Genomic DNA, 26,062 nt, shown 5'->3' with positions numbered 1-26,062 from the left:
CCAATGAAATAGGCACTGTGGCTCAAAGTGGTAGTGTGCTAGCCTTGAGCAAAAACACTAGGACAGGCACCAAAAAAAAAAAAAAGCAATGTTCTTAGGTAGATACGACATACCAGTCAATAGCCTCACTAGGGTGACACAGTTTTAAAGAACATCTACATTTGAGCCTCAAAGCAATCCTGAACAACGGAAATACCCAACTGAGAAACAGGGAGTTCAAAGAGGTTAGTAACTTCCCAACACAACACAGCTCTCACATCCAGCACTGGGACTCAAACTGTGGGATTTAACCTGAAAATGCAATGTTTATACTGCCAACATCTTGTTGGTAAGGATGAGGCCCAGTGACTGGTGAAACAACTGGCTCATTTTTCAAGATGAAAGTAGGAGTTTAGGAGTGAGAAATAAATGAGCAAGAGGGCTCTCCTTAACATGCAGGAACTGCCTCACACCTCCTAGCAAAACATTCGGTGGTGCCTGGCAGTCCCTGTGTCCTATGGACCTTGGACCCATTGCCCCCTCTCCTGCTGATCAACAGCTATACCACCAGGGTCAGGCAGAGCACCTCAGTTAAGAAGAGCTTACATGCTCAAGTGCTCCCTGACTGAACCATGACCTCAACTGTAACACAATGAGGAGTCCCGACAACAGAGAACACCTCCAATGAAAGCTCCCCACTTGGAGCACATAGAAGCTGGGAGGGTCAGGTACACCTCACTCCTTTCAAACCCACAGAAACTGAACCCCCCAGAGAAGTGACATGGCAAGCTGGAAGCAGACACACATTTGTAGTACAGATGCAGAAGGTAAAGCCCAAGAAAATTTGGCTTTCAGGGGGGAGGAGCGGAAGCGTGCAGTCAGAGAAGAGTGAAGGCCAGAGAAGTAGCCCCAGAGGCCTGGAAGACAGGAAGAGAAGACAAACAGCAGCAAGTCATCGACTGAAAGGAAAAGAAGCCAGAGCTCCAACCACAGACTGACTGCCTGTCCTCTGGGGAAAACTCATACTGGGAGCGAGGGAGCGTTGCACAAGATGAGCCAGAAGGGCTGGCATGCTGGCGGCCATCTCAGTGAAAGTGACCTCAGAGAGCAGGAAGCGCAGTGGAAGCATCCAGGGGATAGGATGAAGTGGCCAGAGCACGAAGGAGCGGGCCAAGTGAAGCAGAGGTGGACACTGAGGGGTAGGGTCACCACGAGGAAGAAGTAACACACAAGGAGACAGAAAACAGAGCAGGTAAGCAGAAGGGCAGCTCCCGAGATGCCGGGGTCAGGAGATGAGGACCCTGGGGAAGTTCCTGATTCCCACCACACTGAAGAGGTGCCAGGTCTGCTGGCACCAGCTCTGGACCACAGCAGCCACTGGTCAGCAACATGACTGAGGCAGGAAATTGTGCATTAATAACCTCCTGATTGACTTCCTACTTTCCCAGAGCAGGGTAAAGCATCGAGCTGAGCTCTGAGGGATGTCTGGAGCATCAGTAGAGAGCAGTGCCCTGGCTCAGAAGGATGTCACTAAGACTCACCGAGACCCCTTTGGGCTCCAGCCCCTCAGGTGATCAGCCAGCCTAGAGGCTCCTCCCTGAGCTCCTTCCAGCCACACACTGTCCAGAGATGACACCAGCACGCCCCGGAGTCCCCGCTCATCCCAGAGGCCCACAATACCTTGAGGTTCCCCCGGTCCAGGGCTGCCGTCAGGTGCTTGCGGACCTCAGTCAGCTGGGGCCTGGGGCCTCGGGGACTGGCCCCCTGCCGCAGGGGGTGCCCCTTCAGGTGCTGCTCCAGCTTCGCCTCCCCCAGGAGGAGTTCTGCCATGTCATCTGCAAGAAAGTGGGAGTCAGGGATGGTCTGTGCAGGGGACAGCACCAGAGCCTCGGGACCCCTGCATTAAGACCTCAGGACCCCTGCACCAAGGGCCTTGGGACCCCCACACCAAGACCATGGGACCCCCACACCAAGACCTCAGGACCCCTGCACCGAGGGCCTCTGGACCCCCACACCAAGACCTCGGGACCCCCGCACCAAGGGCCTCAGGACCCCCACACCAAGACCTCGGGACCCTTGCACCAATGCTGCAGGGCCTTCAGGGCCCTTCTAGAACCTTGTCTAAAGGGGGTCTACGTGGGGACCCTCTTACAGTCAGAGGAGAGAGTTCAAGATCAGAAAGGAGACAATAAAGCTTTCCTGGGATAAGACACAGTGACCAGTAAAACCTACACCAAACCCACCATGACGTACTTGCAAGAGACGGACAGTGAGCTGTGCTTCTCTGTGGTCTGCGTCCAGGTGACCTGAACGCACGCTGTCTTTCTATCTAAAAGTCAAAACTAAACACACCTGATTTCTCAGAATGTGTGTGGAAGTGTTTTTGGTTTGTTTTTCACTTTTAAGAGTATATTCATTACCTGAAGTAGTTACCACCTTGTGAATGTCTACATTGACTTGTTAGTTTGCAAAACAAGCTCACTCTAGGAGCAGTTCTTCTAAAATGAACCCAGCACAGTTCATGCACCAGTGTGTGGTCTGTAATCCTGTGGTGGACAGAACATAATTATAATATAGTATAAAGCCTTTTTAAAAGGTCTAGAAGGATATGTCTGTAACCCATGGGAACAATTACTGCTGGGGTGCAGGAGAGACCTCAGCTGGAACTAGTAGCAAAAATGGACTTCGCCTTTATCTGGATTTAAGAATCTAGTCCCACAAGGGAAAACAGCTTTGCCTGTTGTACATGCAATTTACAATTAATTCAAACAATAATCACTGAGGAGGCACCAAAGACAAGCGCTGCAAGAGCCCTTTCTATGTCTCCTCATCAGTTCACCCCAAATGCTAGGCCCAGATGCCTCAGAACTGCTCAATTTCCTCTGAAGCTAAAATAATTTCTTAGCTGGACACCAGTGGCTCACGCCTGTAATCCTAGCTACTCAGGAAGCTGAGATCTGAAGATAACGGTTCAAAGCCAGCGCAGGCAAGAAAGTACATGCAACTCTTATCCCCAACTAACCACCAGAAAACTACAAGTGGCACTGTGGCTCAAGTGGTACAGTGTTAGCCTTGTGCAAGAAAGTTTAGGGACAGTACCCAGGCCTTGAGTTCAAGCCCCAGGACCACTCGAAAAAAAAAAAAATCCTCGAGATGAGATCTACAGTCTTGGGAAGGGCCAACCAGCCCCAGAACAGGGCCAAGGTAGACTGCTGAGCAAAAAAAAAAAAAAAAAAAAAAAAAGAGCAAATTCTATATACATGGAGAGAAAACCAGCAGCCACAGCAATGTTCAACACTACAGGACAATGTGGCAATATCTAGAGAGGACAGACAGACACAGATCATCACCTATAAAGATAGAACCACTAAAACACCTGCATAGAGCTGAGTGCCATTGGCTCATGCCTGTAATCCTAACTACTCAGGAGGCTGAGATCTGATGATCACGGTTCAAAGCCAACGTGGAAAGGAAAGTTCATGAGACACATCTCCAACTAACCACTAAAAAGCTGGAAGTGGAGCTCAAGTGGTAGAGCACTAGCCTTGAGCAAAAAAGTTAAGCAAGAGTATTTGGCCGTGCCAGGTGCCAGTGGCTCACACTTAATCCTAGCTACTCAGGAAGCTGAGATCTGAGGATCGCAGTTCAAAGCCAGCCTGGGCAGGAAAGTCTGTGAGATTCAATAAACCACCAGAAAACCAGAAGTGATGCTGTGGCTCAAGTGAGTAGAGCGTTTGCCTTGAGCTGAAGAGATGAGGGACAATGCCCAGGCCTAGAGTTCAAGCCCCATGACCAAACCCTCCCCCCCAAAAAAGTGTGAGGCCTTAGTTCAAGTCCTGGAACTGACACCAAAAATTAAAATTAAAAAAAAAAAAACAGAGAATGCGGCTCTGAGTTCTCGGTTTAAATCTGTTTCTCACTGCATGACTCAGTCCCAGTGACTTAAGCCTCAGCCTTCTGGGGGGCACTTCTCCCTGAACTGAGGATTCCCCCATCTCCTCCCATGCTTTCACTCTCCTGCCTCCCTGCTACAAGATCCTCCACCTGCATCTAGAGGTCTCTGCTCAGAACAGAACTCAGGACCCAGGAGGAATGAGCAAAGATTGGGCTCCTGCTACTCATTCTCACTGCAGGATAGGGCGTATTACCCAGTCTCCATACCAACAAATAAAGCAACCATATTGCCATCTGGACCATGGACTCAAGCCAGTACATCCCTAGAGGGAAACAGGCACCCAGTGGGACACACCTGGGCCTTAGAAGAAGAGCAGAGCTGGGCTGGCAAACACAGCAAAGGACACAGCAGGCCGAGGGAACAGGATGACCTAGACAACAGGAGGAAGACTGGAAAGCAAAGCTCCTGGAGAACATGGAGAGCATAGTGGGTCAGCAAGCCCAGCACAAGGCTGGAACAGAGAGATGCACAATGACTCCGGAGCCCTCAGCACAGAAAAGAGGTCCCAGCCCTGTCCTAGCCAATGCCTACAGGTCACTGTGCTAGGCCTCCAGCCCCAGTGGGTATCTGGGGGACACCATTCGTCACCACTCAGCAAACCCCTCCCTACGCATTGCTGGCCTCTCACCTCATGCTCAAGCTGAAATATCCCTACTACTGCAGGATCCCTGTCCACCGCAGGCAGCTACTCTATAGATCGTAAAGAAGCAGCAGGAAGGACCAGCTAAGTGCTTTCTCACTCCACTCCCAGCTGAACACAATGTCTGGCACAGAGTTTGTACCAGAATTAGTGGGTAGTGGGTCCAGTGGCAGGCCGAGGCACTTGAACTGCTATGGCATTGCTAGCTGTCCTGAGTACTCATTCCCTAAGAACTCCACTGGTCCTGGTCCAGGCTCCTTGGTAGCAGATGCTGCAGGTGCCAAAGATGTGGCCTTTGGAACATCAACAAGGGCTGGCTCCTTGCTTGAGAGGGGGCCCACTCGCCAGGTCTCTCTACCTTCCTTGTTGGAATGGGAGACAGTAGGGTGTCCATCTTAAACCCGGGACAGAAGCAGAGCAACATGCCATAGCAGCCTTGGTCCTTAACAGTCAGGAGCTGCCTCCAAGCCCTGCACTGGCTGCATGAGTTCTTACGCATGAAACATTAACTTTCCCTTACTCTTGCTGAAGTCACTGCTCTTCTGACCTTTGTCACAGTGGCCAAACTGGTGTCTTCACCAAAGCTCCCAAGGCAGAAATAGGCTTCAGCTGAGAACCCTTGTATGACAACACCTTACCAACAGCACTCCCCAAGATCAATGGCTTCCAGCTGGAATTCTGCAGGACCCAACTGATACTCTGCAGTTGCTCTGACCTGTTGCTTTTGTACTAAGTGTGTACAACTGCAATTTAAACAGAAGCTGATAGTTAAAGAGAAGCATAAAACCCACTCTTACAGTGAGTGCTCCAGGCTAGGGGAGGAGCCCGAGTCTGGATGCAGGAACACATGGGAATCCTGATAGAGCTGCATTCGGAGAAAGCTTTCCCTCAGAATTAGGAAGCAGCCCATTGCTAATGGAGGGCCAGTCTCGATTCCACCTGGGCTCTAAGGACAGGTGCTCAAGGTCCTGGGTGAGTGGGGAAAAAGACAACAAAGCTTTTCAGGTGGAAAATGTGGGGAAAAGGAACAGAATAGGCAAAGGCATGTCACCGCTTAGTCATTTGAGGGCTCTGAGTTGCTTGTCAGTGGAGTGCTGAGAGGAAGAGGGGATGGTCGGGAGTCTTGCCAGTAGGTAAGGATCATCACCTTTGTTCCAGAAAGAGCTGTCTCCTCTGGGCAAAGAGCTTACAATCTAACTTGGCTGCAAAAAACAACTTTTGAACTCCAATTTGCCTTCCAAGCAAATTATGCTTTACTTTGATTTCTGAAGGGAAAGGGAAAGGGAAAGGGAAAGAGGAAGGAAGGAAGGAAGGAAGGAAGGAAGGAAGGAAGGAAGGAAGGAAGGAAGGAAGGAAGGAAGGAAGGAAGAAAGGAAGGAAGGAAGGAAATTCCCTGCCACTTCCTTCCCAACCAGGGCAGAGAATTAAAGATAATGATGACTTGGCCCACTGATGGAGGGAGGGTGCTGGTGTCCCAACGCACCCCACCCCCGAGCTCTGCCTGTACCCGTCAGACCCCAGAGCTCCCAGTTCAGAATTCATGGGCAAGAAAAGAGTCAGACATGCCCTTGGCACCTCTTACCACCCAATCATATATCCAGCTACATGCTGAGGCAGAAAGGCAGGGGGGGAAAAGCACCAGGGGCATAGAGGAGAATTAATTGCAGATGGATTAGAGAATTAAATATAAAGCAGCAGAGGATCAAAGTGTTAAAATAGGCTTTCCCTTTCTACCAAGACAGAGTAACAGGGACCACATGACAGATTCTGAAGACCAGAGGAGAGAGAGAGAGAGCCCTGCAGCTGCTCTGCCCGTGACACCGGGATGGGACCGTCCACCATCTGTGAGCTGTTCCCCACTCACCCACGCACGCTCATCATACACAGATCAGCGTGTAGCTGGCTGTGGGTGGGCTGACACGTGTCCCAGAATGGAGAAGCCCAGGCAGCACTTCTACCTGGTGGAGGAAAGGTAGCCTGGGCCCCAAACCCCAGCAGCCTTGCCTAGCAGCCTTGGTTTGCTCATCTGGCTAGTGTGAGTACTGGTTGCATGCAAGTAATGCACACACTACGTGTAAGACATACAGAAGGAAACAGACACTACACAACATCAGCTCCTACTCAGTGGCAGCTTTTGCCGCTTCCCAGATCAGTTAAATATTGTGAGGCCAGAAAGCTGTGAGACACAACCCTAGGAGGCTGAGCTGCTCTTCACCCTGCGGGGAAGGAGGCATGTGAGAGGAAGCAAGAGACTGAAGTCCCAGCCAGCTCATCCCGGGACTGGAACCCAGGCTGTGTCCTCTGACCCGCTCTTTCCAGCACACCAGGCACCAACCGCTTGGGCCCTGGCATACAGAAGCGGCCCAGCTTCCTCAAGCAGCAGTGTGACCCTGGCCACGCCACTGAAGCCCTCTGCAGCAGGACCTGGACAGGTGGATGGGAATCTGCCTCTGATACCAAGCCCCTCAGGGCTACGAGGAGAAGGGACCTGAGATGCCCAGGCTGGCCTTGCCCTCCCCACTGGCACTTTTCACGAAAGAAACCAGCTGCCCAGTGACTTAAACAGAACTTAGGCCTACGCCAAAAAGACCCATAGAGAGGACCCTGGCCTAGGTGAGCAGGGAGCCCCAGGGAGTCCTGTTGCTCTGGCTCAGCCCTTCACATGTGATCCCATGTCCCATGGCTGGCACAGCTCACTGCTTGGCATCCCAGGTGCTTGGGCTGAGGCCTTTGGCTCCTGAAGGGGCCTTCTCACCAGGGCTTCCTTGAAGCATACACAGCTGAGGCAGACACTTGTGAGCAAATATAAGGAAAAAGACCTTGCTGGTCGCTGGCGGCTCACACCTATAACCCTAGCTACTTAGGAAGCTGAGATTTGAGGGTCGTGGTTCGAAGCCAACCCAGGTAGGAAGTCCATGAGATTCTTATCACCAACTAACCACCAAAAAGCCAGAAATGGAGCTGTGGCTCAAGTGACAGAGTACTAGCCTTGAGGGGAAAAAAAAACTCAGGTATAGCACGTAGGCCCTGGCACAAAAAAAGAAAGAAAGAAAAATCATAAAGTTCCTTCTCTATTCCAGGGAAAGTACTTGATGCCAACCCAAAAATCTCAGCTACTTAACTGATCTGTCAATGAGCCACACTTAGGTGTATTCAAGCTATTCCTGCATTCCTGCACAGCTCAGACCAAGAGGATAAACAAACCTCTATTCAATCAGGAGGGAAAACAAACCCTTATTCAATCAGGAAGCTGGTTCTTCAGGTCCCCTTTGTCACTGGGCAAAGACAGCCAGGTTCTCCGTGTCTCAGGTCTCAAGGAGATTCCTGTAGGTCCCAGATAACACTATCTCCATGACCCAGTCACGGAGGGCCGGCAGGGGCATCTCCAAGGGGCAATCCAGCAACTTCTATATAACTGCTTCGTCATTTGACCCCTGGACCCAGGAATTCCATTTCCAGACACAGACACCACAGATCCCAGCAGCCTGGTGCACACACTCAGAAGTAAAGGGTTGCTCACTACACAAAGCTCTGCTGGTATTTTTTTTTTTTCTTTTTAAAGAACAAAGAGCTGGACACCAATGGCTCAAGCCTACAACCCTAGCTGCTCAGGAAATTGAGATCTGGGAAAATTGTAGTTCAAAGCCAGTCCAAGCAGGAAATGCTGTGAAGACTCTTATCTGGAATTAACTACTCAAAAGCAGGAAGTAGAGCGATGGCTCAAATGGTAGAGCACTAACTTGAGTGGAAAAAGCTAAGGGATAGCACCCAGAACAGGCCCTGAGTTCAACCCCAGTACTAACACAAAAAGGAAGAAAGGAAAGAAGGAAGGGAGGGAGGGAAGGAGGGAGGGAGGGAAGGAGGGAAGGAGAGAAATGGGAGGGAAGAAGGGAGGGAGGGAAGAAGGGAGGGAAGGAAAGAAAGAAGAAAGAAGAGAGGAAAGGAGAGGACCTACAGGGTGGAAGGGGACCTGTGCGATCAAATACAACTAGACACAGTATGTCCATAGAACAGATCTAAACACAGCTTCAGCGTAGCCTGCACCTTCACCCTTCCTGTGTCCCCACTGTGTGGCTTCCTATCCTCTCCAGGGTGTGGCTGCCTTGACCAACAGCACAACAGCAGTTCTGACACCCAGATGCTGAGAGGGGGTGACTCGCCTTCTCTTCCCTCTTGCTGTCTGTGCTCCCACAAGGCATGCTTGGGCAGCACCAACCTGACCCACATCAAGCCACTGGTGAAGGGAAGGTGGTGGAAGGTGGTGGGAAGGGGAGGGGAGTTGTCTTAGCCAAGGCTCCACACATGGACAGCCAGGCCAAGAACTGATAGCAAGCACTCTCATAGGGGAAAAGACCAAGAGACAAAATAGGGTGGGGAGGATGTCATTACTGTTATTACGGATGGCAGAGTACTTCTGAAGACGCTCACGGAAGTCCTGGAAGTGATATCGCAGGACCCTGAGATGGTGTGAGAGGGGGCTGAAGCCTTTCCTCCTACGGAAGGGCTTGGTTTACAACAGTCCAACTTCATGACTTCTCAGCTTCATGATGAGCCGTGTGCCATAGGAAACACATTGCAGGTTTTGGATTAAATCTTTTCCTAGGCTCCCTTGTGGTGCTGGGGAAACCCCCATCAGCCCTGTTTTCCTTAATAATTATGTACATTCATTAGCTACACAAAGCATTAATCCTTTAATTTTTTTATTCTGTTTTGGGTGTGTTTGGCTTTTGTTGTTGTTGTTTTTGGTGGTACTAGGGTTTGAGCCTTGAAGCGCACCCATACTTCCAGCCTGTGGCCCTATTTCCCAGATAGGACCTCACGGTCACGGTTTTTGCTGGTATCAAACTGAGATCCTCTTACCTTCACCACATAGCTGGGATTACAGGTGTATATCACCACACTCAGCATACCTGACATAACTTTTTTCTTTCTTGCTTGCTTTCTTTGCCAAAACTAGTCTTAAGCCTTGATCTTCCCAACTCTACTTCCCATGGAGCTGGGATTATACACCTGCGTCACCACACCTTACCCCCAAGAAGTTAATTTCCAAGGAAAAAAGATTATCCATGTTACAATGTGCCCTAAATCTTGAGGTACAGCTCAGGTTACCCCCTACAGGAGTTCACATGGGTCACAGTGTGAAATCCAGCTCACTCCTGAGGTACCCTCCCCTGCTCCCCCAGCCTACCAGCCTCTCAAGGCTTATCATAACTCCAGGTTCTCAGCATCCTCCTGAGACTCTGGTCAGCTGTCTCCCCGAAAGAGCCTTCAGCCAAACTTCAGCCTCCGGTAAGACACACTTCAGCTCTACCTGGAGCAGCGCCTCTGGCTTCCCTCAGCCCCAGCTCCTCCAGCTCCTCAAGTACGCTGCATAGTTACCCATCACCAGCACTTAGTGTCTGCCAACACAGGACTTCTAGCTACGGCTGCGCTCCCGCTCCCCCTCACCCCTAGGGAGCTCATATTCCAGTCAGGAAAGACAGAAGAGCCAGAATGGAGCAGATGAGGTACATGTTCTGTGGACTGGGTGGTCATGGTCAGCTCAGGGAAAGACCCTCCAGGGACAGCACACGACAGGCAAGGACAGGACAGTTCGACATGCAAAAACCCCAACCCAGGAGAGGGAGCTGGGCGAGGGGCCTGGCTGGTGGCATCTAGAACAGACAGCACGAAGGCCACATGTCTGTGGCAGAGGGCACTGGGGTGGGGATGTTGGGGAGACAGTGTTGAGGGGCTGGCATGCATCTAACTAAAGGAGAGGTCTTGGAGGTTTATAAGCGGGGGTGAAATACTCTGATTTAAGATTTTTTTTTTTTTTTTTTTGGTCGGTCGTGGGGCTTGAACTCTGGGCCTGGGCGCTGTCCCTCAGCTCTTCAGCTCAAGGCGAGCGCTCTACCACTTGAGCTACAGCGCCACTTCCGGTTTTCTGGTGGTTTATTGGAGATAGGAGTCTCGCGGTCTTTCCTGCCCGGGCTGGCTTTGAACCGCGATCCTCAGATCTCAGCCTCCTGAGTAGCTAGGATGACAGGCGTGAGCCACCAGCGCCCGGCTGATTTAAGATTTGACGAGTGCTGGGCTGGTGGCTCATGCCTGTCATCCTAGCTACTCAGAAGGCTGAGATCTGAGGACCACGGTTCAAAGCCAGCCCAGGCAAGAAAGTGTGTGTGAGACTCTTATCTCTAGTTAAACACCAGGAAACCAGAAGTGACGCTGTGGCTCAAGTGGTAGAGCCCTAGCCTTGAGCTGAAGAGCTCAGGGACAGCACCCAGGCCAGAGTTCTAGCTCCACGACCAACCAACCAACCAACAAACAAAAAAGACTTGACAACTTCCCTCTGTCCACTGGTGGGGGAGAAGGCAGGGTAGGATCCCAACGGTAGTCAGGTGAGAGGTGAAGAAAGAATCAGCTTTGCTTTTGCTGATCGTGTGAACGAACTAAAAGTCCCCCAACTTTGTCTCTGTGCCCTTTGAACTGAGCTATTCTCTGCACAGTCCCTTTGCACTCGTCTTGTTTGCAGGAGGAAAGAGAAGCTTCAGACAGTCATCTCCTGTGGAAGACAAACTGCCCCTCACACAGGCAATGTCTCCTTCTTATCATCTTAAAGCAACTAACCAAAATGCAAGAGATCTTTTTGTTCCTGTTCTGTTCAGTAATACAGTGACAACAGTTCTTCAGGACTCCTCCAAGGTCAAAGGCTGAGCTCACGGTCAGCCAGGCCTCACCTGTGACTTGAGACTGTTGTAACTCTGCATACTTATCCCAGCCCCTGCCCCCAGTTCTCTCTGATTAACCTGAACCCAATGTCTGCACCCCTGAAGATGGCTGAAGATATACTGAAGTGCTGTCTTCCCATGGCTGCCATGTAATAAACCTCTTTCCTCTGTCCTCACCATGTTCCTTTATTTGGGAATGGGGGAGAGGGTACAGGCAGTGGCTAGACCTAACTTGGGACTCCTGGAATTCTGGGCCTGAGATGTAAAAGCCTGGTTTCAGTGACAGCAATTTAGATGGGACAAGGTGAGAAATAGTGCAGAAAGGGAGACATAGACAAATACATCTAGAATCCCATAGGTCAGGAGTCGGATATTGGGCTCCATGCTAAGGACAAAGCTGGAGGTAAAATAAGTAAGACCTGCTGGTAGGCTGACTGCAGGTGTGGCAGGCAGAACAATGGCCCTAGAGGAAGTCCACGCACTGATCCCTGCAAGCTGTGGGTATTATTTTACATGCTGAATGGGGCTTTGCAGAAGAGTGGGAGTCTTGTAACAGAAGGGTACTCTGGATTGCTAGGTAACCAGAGGGCAGCCGTGGGCCAGTCTCAAGGGAAGGGGTGTGGCATCCTGAGCCATGTGGACACGGTGTGGCAGCATGGGGACAGAGACACCCCCGGAGCCCACAAAAGGAACACGGCACCATGACACTTGCTTTAGCCCAATGAGACCACTTCCAACACCTGGCCTCTGGGATTCTAAGAAACTACACATTTTAAGACAGCAAATGTGGGGTGTCTTGTTACGCTGATCACAGGAAGTTAACAGAGGACAGGTGAGGAATGGAGAGGGATTAAAGCTGAGGGCTGCAATGGTGGACAACGGAGTACCACGTCACCATTTCATGAAGCGAGGAAGAACAAAGCCACGAGTTCAGTGCCTGCCAAGAACCGCGTGTGATGGCATTCGTGATCCGAGCGGAGAGCGAGAGTAGGAGGAGTGGGAGTGGGAAGGTCCAGGAAGAGAAGTCAGGACGAGTTCGCTACAGAAGTCAAGATCAGGCGGAATTTCCAGAAAGGGGGTGACCCAGTGGGTTATAAGTGTTGGAACGCAGGAAGACAAGAAGGCCTCCACAGCCATTAGATCACGTTGTGGGTAACTGGGGCTGGGGCCTGAGGAGAGGAGGCGAGGGCTGCTGTGGTGGAGAGCCAGGGCAGAGGCTGGACGGCTGCAGTGGGGGCTAAGGAAGCTGTGGAGGGCCATGCAGGCCCCTGTGGTACAGAGAAAACATCCGAAGGGGCAGAGAGAAAGCGCGGCGCGGGCTCAAGAAGCGGATGAGGGCCTTCGTTTCCGCAGTAAGGCCCAAGGCAAGGCCATGAGCGAAGGGTAAGTAAAGAAGAACAGCCTGGAAGGAGTGAACACAAACCCAGCAAAGAGCAGGGTACTCCCAGGTGTGGCCCAGGGTCTCCCCAGCAGCAGGCTGCTGCACGGAGTAGGCAGAACAGGCAGAGGGGGCTGAGGCCAGAGGAGGGCCATGTGGGGCAGCGGCCTGAGAGGAGAGGAACACTACCCCAAAGCACACACTGGCCCCCTGTTCAGGAAGGTAGATAGTACCAAGTGACCCTCCCTGAAGTGAAGGCGGGAAAGCCTCTGAACTTAACCTGGCACTCTCTCGTTCACGCTTGGCACCCTGTAGGCGCTCAGAAAGCATTTCTGGAATAAATCAGTCCGTGCGCGTCTCCCCTTTGGAACATGGCCCAGATCCACGACTCGGTCTCAAGAGATTCAGCTCACTGGAGCCATCCACACTGGATGGCCATGATGTTGACCAAGACCCAGGCCTGCCAGTTCCTACCTCGGGCTCCTCTCAGAGCCGCTGTCTTCATTTGAACTGTGACCCAGCTCATAGGGCTGAAAAGCAAAGATGGCAAAAGTCAAAGACTACCAGGCCCAAGAGAAGTTGGCAGAAACGATCTTCTTGGAAAACCCTGGTGGGCAGAGTGGAGGCTCTATGCCAGAAAGCCTCTCCAAATCCACACACTGCGCAGAGGCTGGAGGGACAGACGATGGGAGACACCAGCGTGGGAAGAGAAGACAGCGTTTCCACTGCACTGGCACAAGAGACGAGCATGCTGGGCCTAAACCCACACACTTGAGCAGATGTGTGAGTGTGTGCGCATGTGCACACGCACATTCACTTCCCCTAGGGAGAGAGACATAACCTAAGAAAAGCAAAAGCAACCTGAAAGTCAGTGGCCTGGGTTGGCCTGGCCTGGCCGTAGAGCTCATGGGGCAGGAAGTGACTGCAGCAGGGGACCTTATCAGGCCAGCCCAGAGGCTTGGAGAGGGCCTCAGGAAGCAGGCTCCATACACACCAGCTAAACACACCCACCGGATGCAACAGCATCTGCAGGCAAAGCCCCGGTCTAGGCCTGGCACTCGAGGAGCACAGCTGTGGAAGACGGGGAGCTGGAATCTTGGTACAGGTAGAAAGGCCACCTCTAAAGAGGATCAGGGGATGTGACCTGGAGGCTGAGGCATCCTCCAACCCTGGTGACACCTCTCCAGTTTGATTCCAGGCAGGAAGGAGGCTCTGGCCTCTGAGACCCAGGAGGGAGGATGATGGGTAGAAGCAGAAAAGGGGTCTCACAGAGGGTGTAGCCCATAGCCAAGGGTCTCAGAGACCCCACTTCCTTGGCCTGTGGGCCTAAGTCAAAGTGGAGTCAACTCCCTTGGCACAGGAGTGAGGGAGAGAGGCGTTTGCTGCAGACCCCAGCCCTGCCCTCTCACCTAACAAAACAGCCTGGTCAATCAGCCACTGCTGGGGGCTGGCCAGCTTGAGAGGAAGCCCCACTTTCCAGCAGCTTCATGGCACAAGGCTGAACAGTCACACGTGTAGAGAGAGGCGGGACAGGGACAGCAGCAGGGGGAACCCAGAGCCCAGCACTGTGCCATTCCGTGAGACCACAGAAAAGGAAGGTCGGCCAGGACTCGCCCGCGGCCAGCAAGCAAGGCCCCCCAGGCAGCCCCAGGATGAAACACCAGTCTTGGATATGGGACCGGGTCTCAGGTGGACCCCCCTTCCTTAGCCTCCAGGGTCCTCAGCCCTCTACCCCTCCAACCCAGAGGAAGCCAGTAATGTTAAGTGTGTAGGACAGCTGAGCAAAGGTCATTCCAGGCATCTGGACCCTAGCCCTGCTTAAAGTGAGACCTTACCTCAACCAACATTGGCTGTGGTGGTCATACCTACAACCCCAGGAAGGCAGTAGGATTCTTACCTGGTCCCAAGTCCCAGGTAAAGATGCAAAATCCTAAGCTGGGCACCGGTGGCTCACACCTGTAATCCTAGCTACTCAGGAGGCTGAGATCTGAGGATCATGGTTCAAGCCAGCCCGGGCAGGAAAGGCCACGAGACTCTTATCTCCCACAAACCACTAGAAAACCAGAAGTGGCACTGTGGCTCATGCAGTAGAGCACTCGCCTTGAGCTGAAGAGAGCAGGGAAAGTGCCCAGGCCCAGAGTTCAAGCTCCACATCCAGGAAAAAAAAGGCAAAATCCTACCCCCAGAAATAACTAACGCTCAAGTGGTAAAGTGCCTGTCTGGCAGGCTGTAGTCCCTGAGTTCAAACTCCAATGCCAGTAAAAACAAAACAAAATGATACAAAAATGTTGGCCTTAGGCCGGGTGCAGGTGGCTCACGCCTGTAATCCTAGCTACTCAGGAGGCTGAGATCTGAGGATCGCAGTTCAAAGCCAGCCTGGGGAAGGAAAGTCCATGAAACGCTTATCTCCAATAAACCACCAGAAAACCAGAAGTGACTCTTTAGCTCAAATGATAGAGCTCTCACTTGGAGTTGAAGAGCTGAGGGCCAGCACCCAGGCCGAGTTCAAGCCCCACAACCGACCAAAAAAAAAAAAGTTAGCCTTGTAGGGCGGTCAGGGGCCACATTCCTCTGTGACCCCATTACACATACAGCACCCCACATGCCAGGGCAGGCTGACCAAGGAAGATTGTAGGCAGAAGCCCCAGCTCCACAGATATGGGTGTTGTGGCCCCAACTAACACCATTTGTCCCCAATGGGGCACTGCAGAAAGTCCCTGCAGCACCATCCTCCTCCCTGTCTCCTTTACCCCCCTGAGAAGAACTTAACTCCCTGCATCCCACCCTCCCTCCTCACACAGTGCTCCTGGACGGAAGAGTGGGGACAGTGTGTCGGGGACACCCCCGCAGCCTGGCGGGCAGTCAGAGCCGGGACTCCCAGGCCTAGCAGGGCCCCTCCCCTTCATCACCCACCTCCTCCACCTGGAGGAAGCTTCTCTGGGTCTGCACCCCACTTGCTCAGGGCTAAGGGGCTTCCAGAACACAGGGCTTCGTGTTGCCAAAAGCAAGAAGATCTGAACCGCTTACCCTGACATCACCAAGTTCCTCCTGTTGCTCGGCCAGGCCTTACCTACTGCCACCAGGGCCCACCCTGGCCTCAGCGCTCCAGTTAGCCGGCTGTGACATCGTCACTGAACTCGCACTGCAGGCCAAGGGGCCACTCATACCTCAAGTCCAGTCATCAGATGCCCTGCAGCATACCTGGGGCACTTTCTTCTTCCCTCCTTGTCCTGCTTCCTGACCACCAAGACTTTCTAACATACAGAGCTCCAGTATGGTGGGAATCTGCTAACGGCCCCAGGGACACTGCTGCCCAGAGGCTCTGTGATTCCCCAACTCATTTACTCTGGCTGGTAACCTGGTCACTCTGTTTCTTCTGACGCTTCTCTAACACCAGGTGCTGTGCCAGCACACAGTAAGCACTCATCAAATGCTAAGCACTGTGATTCAGAGCAGAGACTCCCATACTTGTTGGCTCAAACCAACTGAGGCTCTGTTTAGTAGTCCAAGAGAATCGCCATATCCAGAGGAAACATCTGGAAGTCCATAAGGTCCAGAGACCTTTATTTCAAGGTTACCCAAAGCACTTCAAGTCCCAGCAGACTAGACATCCTCTAGGGACTTAAGAATGCAGACCCCAAGCCAGGTGGTGGTAGCTCATGTCTGTGATCCTAGCTACTTAGGAAGATGAGCCCTGAAGGATCACAGGCCAAAACCAAGCTGGGCAAAAAAGTCTGAGACTTCATCCCAAAAATATCCAGCACAAAGCCAGCTGGAGGTCTGACTCAAGTGGCAGAACACGAGTTGTGAGCAAGAAAGTTAAATGAGAACAAGCAGCCCTGAGTTCAAACTCTGGTACGGAGAGGGGAGGGAATGAGACTGCATACCCACCCCATCAGGACCTCTAGGAATGGGGCTTTGCACTTCAGACAACAACAAGCAGTCTCTGTGACTTTGTAATTGACCAATTTGGAGTAATCAGACTGTATTAGTGCATTACAAGAATAACAAACAGTCACAAATCAGCTAGAATCCAGGTCAGTGGATAGCTCCAGGCCTCAGTCTACTCACGCCTTGCTTGAGAATTAGGAGGCCTGACGTCACTTGATTACTTGACAGCTGCCTGGGATCCATGTGAAAGTTCAAGTCCAAGGAGTGTTGTCCACTCTTCTTCCCTGCTGGCCCTGCATAACACCTGTGGGCTAAAACTAAAGCTGCAGAGCATCAAGTAATGCATGCAAGGTCATCTGAAGGACAAATTCGTGAGTACCCTGATCCCAGGCCTGGGGGGCTCTGAGAGAATCAGAAAAGATCTTTGGCCCAGTTCCAGCTCCTCCACCCCCAATTACACCATCTGGCTTCTGGTAAATGGTGGCAACCCTTCCTATTTTACATGGCTACTGGCTACTATGTACCCCAGCTGTCAAACATCTGAGTCTCAGTGGCCAAAGGGACACTTCTCAGTGTTCTCAGAAAGCCTCCTCCCTCTTTCTGGACTCCTCAAGGAGAACACTGGCTTTTACACACATTGAGAGCCTGCAGTGCCTCACCAGCCTGAGGTCACCCAGAGGGGCAGGGAATCCACCCTCAGTAAGATAGGAGACAGGAGCAAAGGCCCTTCCCAAGTGCCCAGAGCATGATGCCAGGCAGCTGGGTTTAAGCAGTACTCTGGGGAACTGAGGAGGTGAACCAGCTGCAATCTGCACAAGTCACCAAAGGACTCCACATGGTCTTAATGAAGGATGTTTCATCACACAACAGGGAGACCAGAGAAGGGCTACTCCAAGCCTGGTGCTGTCAGCAACTCAGCAGCCTTATTCTTGTCTGCCTGCCCTGCCACTCTCTGGGTCTGCTATACTGACCTCAAGGGCATGAGCAAACCATGTCTACTCTTTTAAAACATATATGTGTACCCGGAGCTGGGGTATCACGCCTGTAATACTAGCTACTCCAGAGGCAGAGATCTCAGGATCGCAGTTTAAAGCCAGCCCTGGCAGGCAAGTCCATGATACTATTATCTCCAATTAACCACCAGAAAACCAAAAGTGGAGATGTGGCTCAAAGTGGTAGAGTGCCAGCCTTGGGCAAAAAGAGCTCAGGGTCAACATCCAGGCACTGAGTTCAAGCCCCATGACCGACATAAACAAAACAACCAACAGAAAACACATGTACGTGGTGGTTGTCAGCAGGAAGAAATCTTTCCCAAGAGCACCCGCCCGCCCCCGCCATGCAATGGCCCTCCTGATGTCTCATTGGCCACAACTAAGTCACACGCTTGTGCTTCAACCAATCACAGGCAAGCAAATGACCCAATCACAGGCAGGCAAATAAACCAGGTTGGCACTAGGGGCCAACCATAGTGAAGCACAAAGAAAGAGCTGAAAGTAGAACCAACCTAATCAGGAAGAATGACTGGAGGTGGAAAATCCCTCGATTCCTCTGTAGGAAACCCTGAGCCTTACTTCCTTAAGCCTGTTCCATTTGCTCAGCGGCTTGGCTCATGAAAGTCTATGGGTAGGCCAAGAATGAGTTCACCTCCATGATTTGGGACCATAAAAAGAGAACCAGGGTCCTCAGCCACCTAGAAGCTAGTGCCACTTGGTGAGGAGACAGGGCCCAAGCCAAGAGAGGTGGTAGAGGAGCAAGCAACAGTGCTGACCTGGGAAAAGGGAGACGGTGATGTCCATCACCAGTAGCACAGGGACACCAGCTGGCTCCGAGCAGTGCTTACACTAAGAAGCACTGTGTGGAGAACTCTGAGGAATTTTGGGCTTTCCCTCATTCAGTCCTACACCCATCTTGGCACCACTGCTTCGACAAGTTCACAAGACCTAATCAATATCTTCTGAAATCCCCAACTTTAAAAACCCAAACTTGGCAGCGGGAGGCTTTAAAGAAGATACTTCCCTCTCTTCAAAAAGAAGCCTTAGTTGGGCACTGGTGGCTCATGCCTGTAATCCTAGCTACTCAGGAGGCTGAGATCTGAGGATCGCAGTTCAAAGCCATCCTGGGCAGGAAAGACCCTGAGATTCTTATCTCCAATAAACCACCAGAAAACCAGAAGTGGTGCTATGGCTCAGGTGGTAGAGCACTCGCAGGGACAGCACCCAGGCCCAGAGTTCAAGCCCCACAACCAACCGACCAAAAAAAAGAGAAAAAGAAAAAGAAGAAGCCTTTTCTTCAAAAGAAGCCTTAGGGAAAGGTGTGACTTCTCCAGTGAAGGAGGCCTGCCCAATCACAACTGGGCCCTATCGCCTGTCCCCAGAGGGGTTTTCTGACAGCACTGTTTAAAAACTGCTACATGACATAATCTCTAAGGTCTGACCCTGTTCCAACGTCACAGCTTTTTCTGTGAAGGAAGGGCAGCTGGAACTAGAACCAGACACTGACAGGCAGGTAGGCTATTTATGTACAGTGAGGATGCCAGAGCTGAATGATGTGAGCAAAGGTGGACGGTGAGCCAGGAGTCTAGGAATCCAAACTAGCCCAGGGAGGTGGAGGTGGAGGGGCAGAACACCAAGGTGATAGAAGGACACGCTGGAAAGGCTGGCTGACCCAGCAGATAAATGTCAGGAATCCAGAGCCTAAAAATTCCTCCCAGCGCAAGGCTGGGAAGAGAGGGGCAGACCCAGCCCCCGCTGGATTCAGCCACAAGAAGTCAGGGCGCTTCTGCCTGGACTGCCAGCACCATGAGCCCCAATGCCCAGCTCTGTGCCATGAATCCCAAACTTAGGATATAAGGTCTGCTACAAGGCCTGGCCTTTGGAGGACACAGGATAGCATGTGTGTGAAGAGCAAGACACTGGCCGGAGAGGCCAAATGCAGGAGTCGCACTGTTGCCCTTTCCCGCCTTCTGAGGACACCTGACTTGCCCTTGATCTGTTGTGGCCCAGGAAATGTCCCATGAGCCATTGCTAAACATCAGGACCACCTCCCCACCTCATAGCAGAGCCTCTGTTATAGCTCAGCCTGTTTGCTAAGTCTCACGGCCACCAATGATCTGCCCTTCTCGGGAAGGCTGCAGAGACACAAGCGGGACCCAGGAATGGGCCAGCACCGCAGCCGGGGAAGCCAAGACACCACCTGCACCCTTCCTGCAAACAACAAGAGCTGCAGCCTTGGGCAAAAGGCTAGAGCCTCATAGCCACTCAATGGTTCAAATACCTTGTAGAGCCAAACTCAGGCCCAGAAAGCCACCATTTCCTACCAGCTCATTACCAAGAGGCAACCAAAACGTCTTGAAATCTTACCAAAATGAGTCGGGCCATGACCCCGTAAAGGAGAACTACCATGCGGAGCCTAAGTGAGGTCAGTAATGGAGCTGCCTAAGAAGATTAGCAGGTTTAGGAGAGCAGGCACACTGTCTCAGAGGGGAGGGCTGTCTGCAGGCTGCTGGGTCCCTGGAATGTCTGCTCCCGCCTCTGGGCTGGGACGGGCAGGACTTCTGACCAGGCACCAGCTCCCCGGGTCATTTCTGGGGCCCCCACTGCTTTTTTCCTAGGCCAGCAGTCACCAGGCTCAGTCTGCCTTGCCAAGGGTGGCAGGGAGTCACTGGAGGAAGGGACCACCAGTTTGCATGGATAGAGGTTTCAGGCAGCAACCCAAGGAATCCCTTCAGCCCTCGATGGAACTGTGATTAACCCTAACAATGGGGAAGGGCTGGCACAGAGAGGTTAAGCATGGGCTTGAGGCCACCCAGCCAGCTCTCAGGAGAGTTGATATTAACCTAGATGGCAGACCACTGTACTCCACACGCAGTGGTGAACCTCACAGCGGGGAGAGAGGCTAGTCGAGACTGTCTCCCAGAGACCAGGAGGGTCCTGAGAGCCAACCAGAAGCCAAGGGAAGCTGGCCGTCCATCCACACCCCCTGGATCATTGGCTGCTGCCTCAGCTCTCATCAGCTTCCCTGCGCCCGCCACCTCGGACACTTTCTTCGCCCCAAGGCGGTCCTGACCCCGCAGGTCTCGCGTGGGCCCAGGAGCCTGCACTCCCCACAGGTCCAGCCGACGCCAGGCCACACTTCAGGTAGAAGAGACCAGACTTGAGTATGCCCTTCTCCTGCGCCCTGAGCTTCTGTGATCATTCTCTTGCCAGGACTCGCCGAGGCCTGGCACGGAGCCAGCTACCACCGCCTTGGTTTTTTAAGACCACGGTGCTGACAACAGGGAGCAGGAGGCAGAAAACAGATTTGTGCTTCTATTCCCATCTTGGCATTTGACCTTTCTTCCTGATCCACCTCTTGGCAACACGTGGGATCCAGTTTATCTCAAGAGCCAGGCTGGAGCAGCCAGCTCTGAAGGTGGCCAGCCGCTGTGTCCCTTCCCAGGAGCTGAGCCGTGGCGTGGGGTCACGGATGACAACGAGGGTGATGGGGGTGACTGCCAGCCCTCTGAAGGCTCCAGCTCCCTCGAAGAAAAGCCACAGGCTTACTCACAGCACTGAGCAGGAGCCGCCCTTACCCCACCTTACCGTGACCCCTGCCTCTCTGCCGTGGAGTCCCGGCCCAGGAGATCTTATCTGAGGAAGCCTTTTCAGAGTCACCTTTCCATAGGACCTTCCCAAGCCACCCTGGTAGCCCCTAGAAGTCCCCATACCCCCAGCTCTACCTCCTCCCAGAACACCCTGTCCCTTGGCTCTCAACTCTTCTGATAGGCCCTTACCACCATCAACATTTCCTACATATCACTTCATGATCTTATTATCAGTCCCCCAGTCCTTTTGCCAGAGACTATGGGCTTCATGGGGGATGGAGGTTATGTCCTTGTGTCTGTTTGGTTCACTGGTTTATCCCAGTGCCCAACAGTGGCTAGTACATATACTCAATAGTTGAAGAATGGATAGATGGATGAATGAAGGAATGAGTGAATGATGAGCTCATGGAGTAAGGCTACTCATGTATCCCAGGGCTTCAGACTAGCCCTAGGGGACATAAGGTCCTCTGAGCTTCTTAATCCCTGCACGTTATACCTTTGAATTCCCTTTCTAAAAATGAAGGAATGAGGGCTGGGAAGGTGACTCAGTGGTGGAGTGCTTGCCTAACATGCATGAAGCCCTGGGTTCGATTCCTCAGTACCACATACACAGAAAAAGCCAGAAGTGGCGCTGTGGCTCAAGTGGTAGAGCACTAGCCTTGAGCACAGAGAGGCTCAGGGACAGTGCCCAGGCCATGAGTTCAAGCCCCAGGACTGGCACACGCGTGTGCGCACACACACGTGTGCACACACATTCTCTCTCTCTCTCTCTCTCTCTCTCTCTCTCTATATATATATATATATATATATATATATATATATATATATGAAGGAATGAAGCTCAGAGCAGCTGTGAGATTTGACCTGGACCAGGACTCAGGCCTCACCCAGTCTGCCTGGTGGACAGAGTGCTCTCCGCTGCCTCCGTGGCTCTTTCCAGCCTCTTTCCAACTCTCTTAGTGTGACAAATGTAAACGCAAACACTTGAACTGAAAGATGCAAAATCTGCCAGAACTTGTCTAGTGTACCCAAAAGGGCCCAAGGGGAAACAAAGAAGTCTCACCTGGCCAAGGGAGAGCCCAAGTAGCCAGGAAAAGAAGACCCACCTTCAAGTGCTTCTCTCTGTCCTCAAGGACAACCTGAAGAATTCTGCTTTGTTTCATCTTTCTTTGCTTTCTTCCTTTGCTTTCTTCCTTGCTTTATTCTGGGCAGTCTCTCTGACCTTTCCAGGTCTAGGTGACCTTTCGCCATCTCCTGCTGTTGCTCACCAAGTAGGGTCTCTGGAACCAAAACTCTATCTCCCAGCACTGAACACAGCCAAGACCCACAGCACCCCACTCGCCCTGCCCTAAGTCCTATTCATGAGCCAGGCACTGAGAAGAAAGCCGAGCCTTACAGGGGTTTGTGACATGAAGTCAGATGGGCCCATGTCACCAGAAATTTATCTCCCCTGTCCTTCCAAAAGCCAGCTTGAGTCCTTCCCCTGCTCCCGTCCATTGCTCACCACATTCACTCATCTGTTTTCTACCAGTCACTTCATACTATCTACCCTGTTTATTTATTTCCATATTTGCTTGTCAGCTGTCTGAGGCCAAGGGCACAAGGGCAGGCGCTCCCTTGGCACGTTCACCGTGGTTCTGTGGCAGGCCCAGGTGTGCTTGTACACCATGATGAATGAGAGGAGAGAGAACAAGAGGATTTGGAAGAAACACACAAGAGTCTCACAAACGAACACATCTAATCCCAGCACCCACCTGTACAGGGCTCGTGATGCCACACAGCTGGGAAGTAACAGAGACGACCCAGGATGCCCAACATCAAGAAGAGAAAATGCTGGAGGTAAGGACAGGAAAGGTAAGAGGACAAGCCAGGGAGTCTTAGAAAGAGGACAAGGTCAAGCTGCCTCGACCTTGGGGATTAAACACCTTCTAATGCTGACTTAGAAGAGTCAACTTTTTCCACCAAGCTGACACCAGGGAGTGGCTGTGTTTCCTTCACGACCCCCATACCATCCTGGCCTCTACATTTACCCCCAAAACATCGACCCAAACAAGGAACTATAGCTGAATGCAAAACCAAGTTCATATTGGAGGTACCAATGCATAAAAGACAAACAGAAGAAGACACATAACGTCCCTCTCTTTCTGGGTAGCTTGTGGGAGAAAGATTGGAAATAGTGTGGATGTCCTTTCTTGAAAGAGCAGTGTCATTCATTCATTCATTTGCTTTGATTCATTTCTTCAGCCCCATCTATCTGCTCTCACAGCTTGGAGAAGTCAGAGATGAAGCAGGACAGAAACCTCTGCCCTCTCTCTCTCTCTCACCAGTCTCCAGGAGCCTGCGGTTTTGGCGGGTACTAAAAGACAAGCAAATATTAACCATACTTGCTTCCAAAACAAATAAGGCCACGTGGAGCTGTGCTCTGGAATGGGATTTTGGCTGCAATTTTGATTCAATTGGTTGGAAGAAGCAGTTCAGTCACTGGGGTCACACGGATCAACTCCAGGGGACAGGGCTCCCACCCTAATCCCTGCTCCTCTAGACTCCAGCACCTCACCCACACCCCAGTGTGTCTCCCAACATTCACCTGCCACTCCCCAACACACACACACACACACACACACACACACGGTCCTCTCTCCTGACTCCTCTGACTCTGTTTCCCCTATGCTTCCAACCCTGACCTCTCCAGGCCTCCTGTCTTGCCATAGGACTCTCTGAACCCCAAGGACACACATCACAACCTGTCACCCACACACACACACACACACACACACACTCACACCCATATACTCCCAAGTCTGCGCTTCTGCCTTGGGGCCCTTGGACACCATATGCTGACAACACCCGCATTCACAGGACCCCAGAGCTCTGCTCCGTCCCCTGCCCTCCACATTGGCTCACATACAGGTCTCCAGGCTGCCACCCTCCAACACCTCCAACTTCTCTCAGCAGCCAGGTCAGCAGTCCCTGGCCCGGGTCTGCCCCAGCGGCGACCCCCCCAGCCTCCTGCACCCCGGCCTCGCCAGATGCCGCCCTGCAAGCCTCACCCCCGGGACGCCCCCGGCGCCCGCCCCCCCCCACCGCGGGACCTCGGGAGGGGGGGACCCCGGGCCCCCCACGGGCCTGGCCTGCGCACCCCCCCCACCCCCGGGGCCTGCGCCTCGCGGCCCGGCCGCGCCCCTGCCCGAGCCTCGGGGCCCGGCGAGCGGAGGCCGCGGCGCCCCCCCGCAGCCGCGGCGCGCCCCGCGCCCGCGCCCCCCGCGGCCCCCGCGCCCGCGCCCACCGTTGGCGATGAGCTTGGCCGACAGCTGCTTGACCAGCTCGGGGATCCGCTCCCACTGGCACTCGGAGCGGCAGCGCTCGATCTCCGTCTCCAGCCGCGAGCCCGCCTTCCTGGTCGCCATCGCGGCCCGGCCTGGCCCGGCGCGCGCCCCGCAGGCCCCGCAGGCCCCGCAGGCCGCCGCCGCCGGGCCCCGCGCCGCCTCCCGCTGCCGCCCGCCCCGGGCTCGGGCTCGGGCTCGGGCTCCGGGCTCCCGGCTCCGCGGCGTAACGGGAGCGCCGGCCGGGAAGGGGCGGGGAGCGGGCGGCGGCGGGCGCGGCGGGGCCCCGGGCGCCGCGAGGAGCGGCCCCTGCCGGCCAGGGCCGGAGCTGCAGCGGGGCCGGGGCCCGGGCCGGGGCCGGGGCCGGGGCCGGGGTCCGGACTGGAGTGGGCCGGGCTGCGGCAGGGCGGGGCGGAGGGCCTGGGCTGCGTGGAGGGGAGGTGGGGGGGAAGGCAGGGCGGAGAGGCTGGGGTCCTGGGCGGGAGGGGGAGCAAGGCCTGTGTCAGGATGACCAAGGCGACCAATGGGGACCGGACGCCAGGAATGGGGTCAGCCCGGGCGGGGGGAAAGGGGGAGGGGGTCTGGCCCGGTACCGTCGGGGGCCTGAAGCCTGGGGACGGGTTTGGGGGTCGTGAGTCCTTACAGGCTGTCTGTGGCTCCCTAGGCCTCGGTGGGCCTTTGCCCCCCTTAGGGCCCCCCTGACCCCTGGAGCCTTAGCCCCCAAAGCTGGCCAGAGACTCGTTCATCTCTGACACCTGCCAGAGGTTTCTGCAAACGTCTGTGCGCAGTGAGCTGCAGCGGGTTCAGGGGCCTGCCCCCTGGCACCCGAGGGGAGCCATCACCCCGGGGCTCCTTGTCTTTCTTTCTTCGCCATGTAGACTGAGCTGGGACACGTGTTGAGCTACGTGTGCATTCTTCCAGGACCCGCGTGTCCTTCTTCCTCAGCTCTGCACTGAACACCCGGGGCGAGCAAGCGTGTTTTCAGAGCCCTGAACCAAGACAAGCAAAAATTCCCACCTTGGTGGAGCTTACATTCCGGTCAGGGGCATGAATAAGAAAACTTCCCCAGCCCCCCACCCCCCTGTGGCTCAGGCCTGGAATCCTAGCTACCTAGGAGGCTGAGATCTAAGGATCATGGTTTGAAGCCAACTCAGGCAGTAAATCCAAGAGACTCTTAAATCCAATAAGCTACTCAGAAAAAGCCAGAAGCAAAAAAGCCCAGGGACAGTGCTCAGACCCTGAGTTCAAGCCCCAAGACCAGCAAAAGGAAAGAGGAGAGGGAGAGAGAGGGAGAGAGGGAGGGGAGGGGGAGGGGAGGGTGGGCAAGCTAGCTTGGCATGTTGTCATGCCTGCATCCCTTGTCATGCCTGTATGGGGCATGTGGCACAGTGGAGAGACCTTTAAGAGGAACAGCCTAGCGGGAGGTCTTTAGGTCATTGGGGGAATTGCCCTCAGAGGGAATTAGGAAGCTCTGTCAAGTGAGCTGTTTTAACAACAAGCCTGAGCGCCCCCCCCCATTACTCCTGAGCTTCCTGTTTGGTGATGTCATCTTTCCCTTTCCCCATGCTGCTGCCCAACACCATGACATCTCACCAGAGCTG

The 26,062-nt window shown here is 53.4% G+C and overlaps 1 protein-coding gene across 4 annotated transcripts in view; it reads right to left on the bottom strand.

Moving 5' to 3' along the window:
* The window catches only part of LOC138810518 (tetratricopeptide repeat protein 7B), a 211,938-nt gene extending 187,339 nt beyond the window's left edge, over positions 1-24,599 (bottom strand). Inside the window, exons 1-2 of one of the 4 annotated variants that reach the window (XM_069997742.1) lie at positions 24,425-24,599; positions 1,660-1,814 (exon numbers count right to left, since the gene is read on the bottom strand). In XM_069997742.1, the coding sequence (XP_069853843.1) occupies positions 1,660-1,814; positions 24,425-24,545 (276 nt within the window). In that variant the 5' untranslated portion in view covers positions 24,546-24,599. Of the gene's footprint in view, positions 1-1,659; positions 1,815-24,424 lie in introns of those variants that run through there. The other 3 variants (XM_069997743.1, XM_069997744.1, XM_069997745.1) reach the window with 3 other exon arrangements.
* Positions 24,600-26,062: the final 1,463 nt, after the last annotated feature.

Source organism: Dipodomys merriami, unplaced genomic scaffold, assembly GCF_024711535.1.
Source record: "Dipodomys merriami isolate MVZ:Mamm:240054 unplaced genomic scaffold, mDipMer1.0.p SCAF_50, whole genome shotgun sequence".
Taxonomy (NCBI): domain Eukaryota; kingdom Metazoa; phylum Chordata; class Mammalia; order Rodentia; family Heteromyidae; genus Dipodomys; species Dipodomys merriami.
This window is presented reverse-complemented; position numbering and strand designations above follow the sequence as displayed.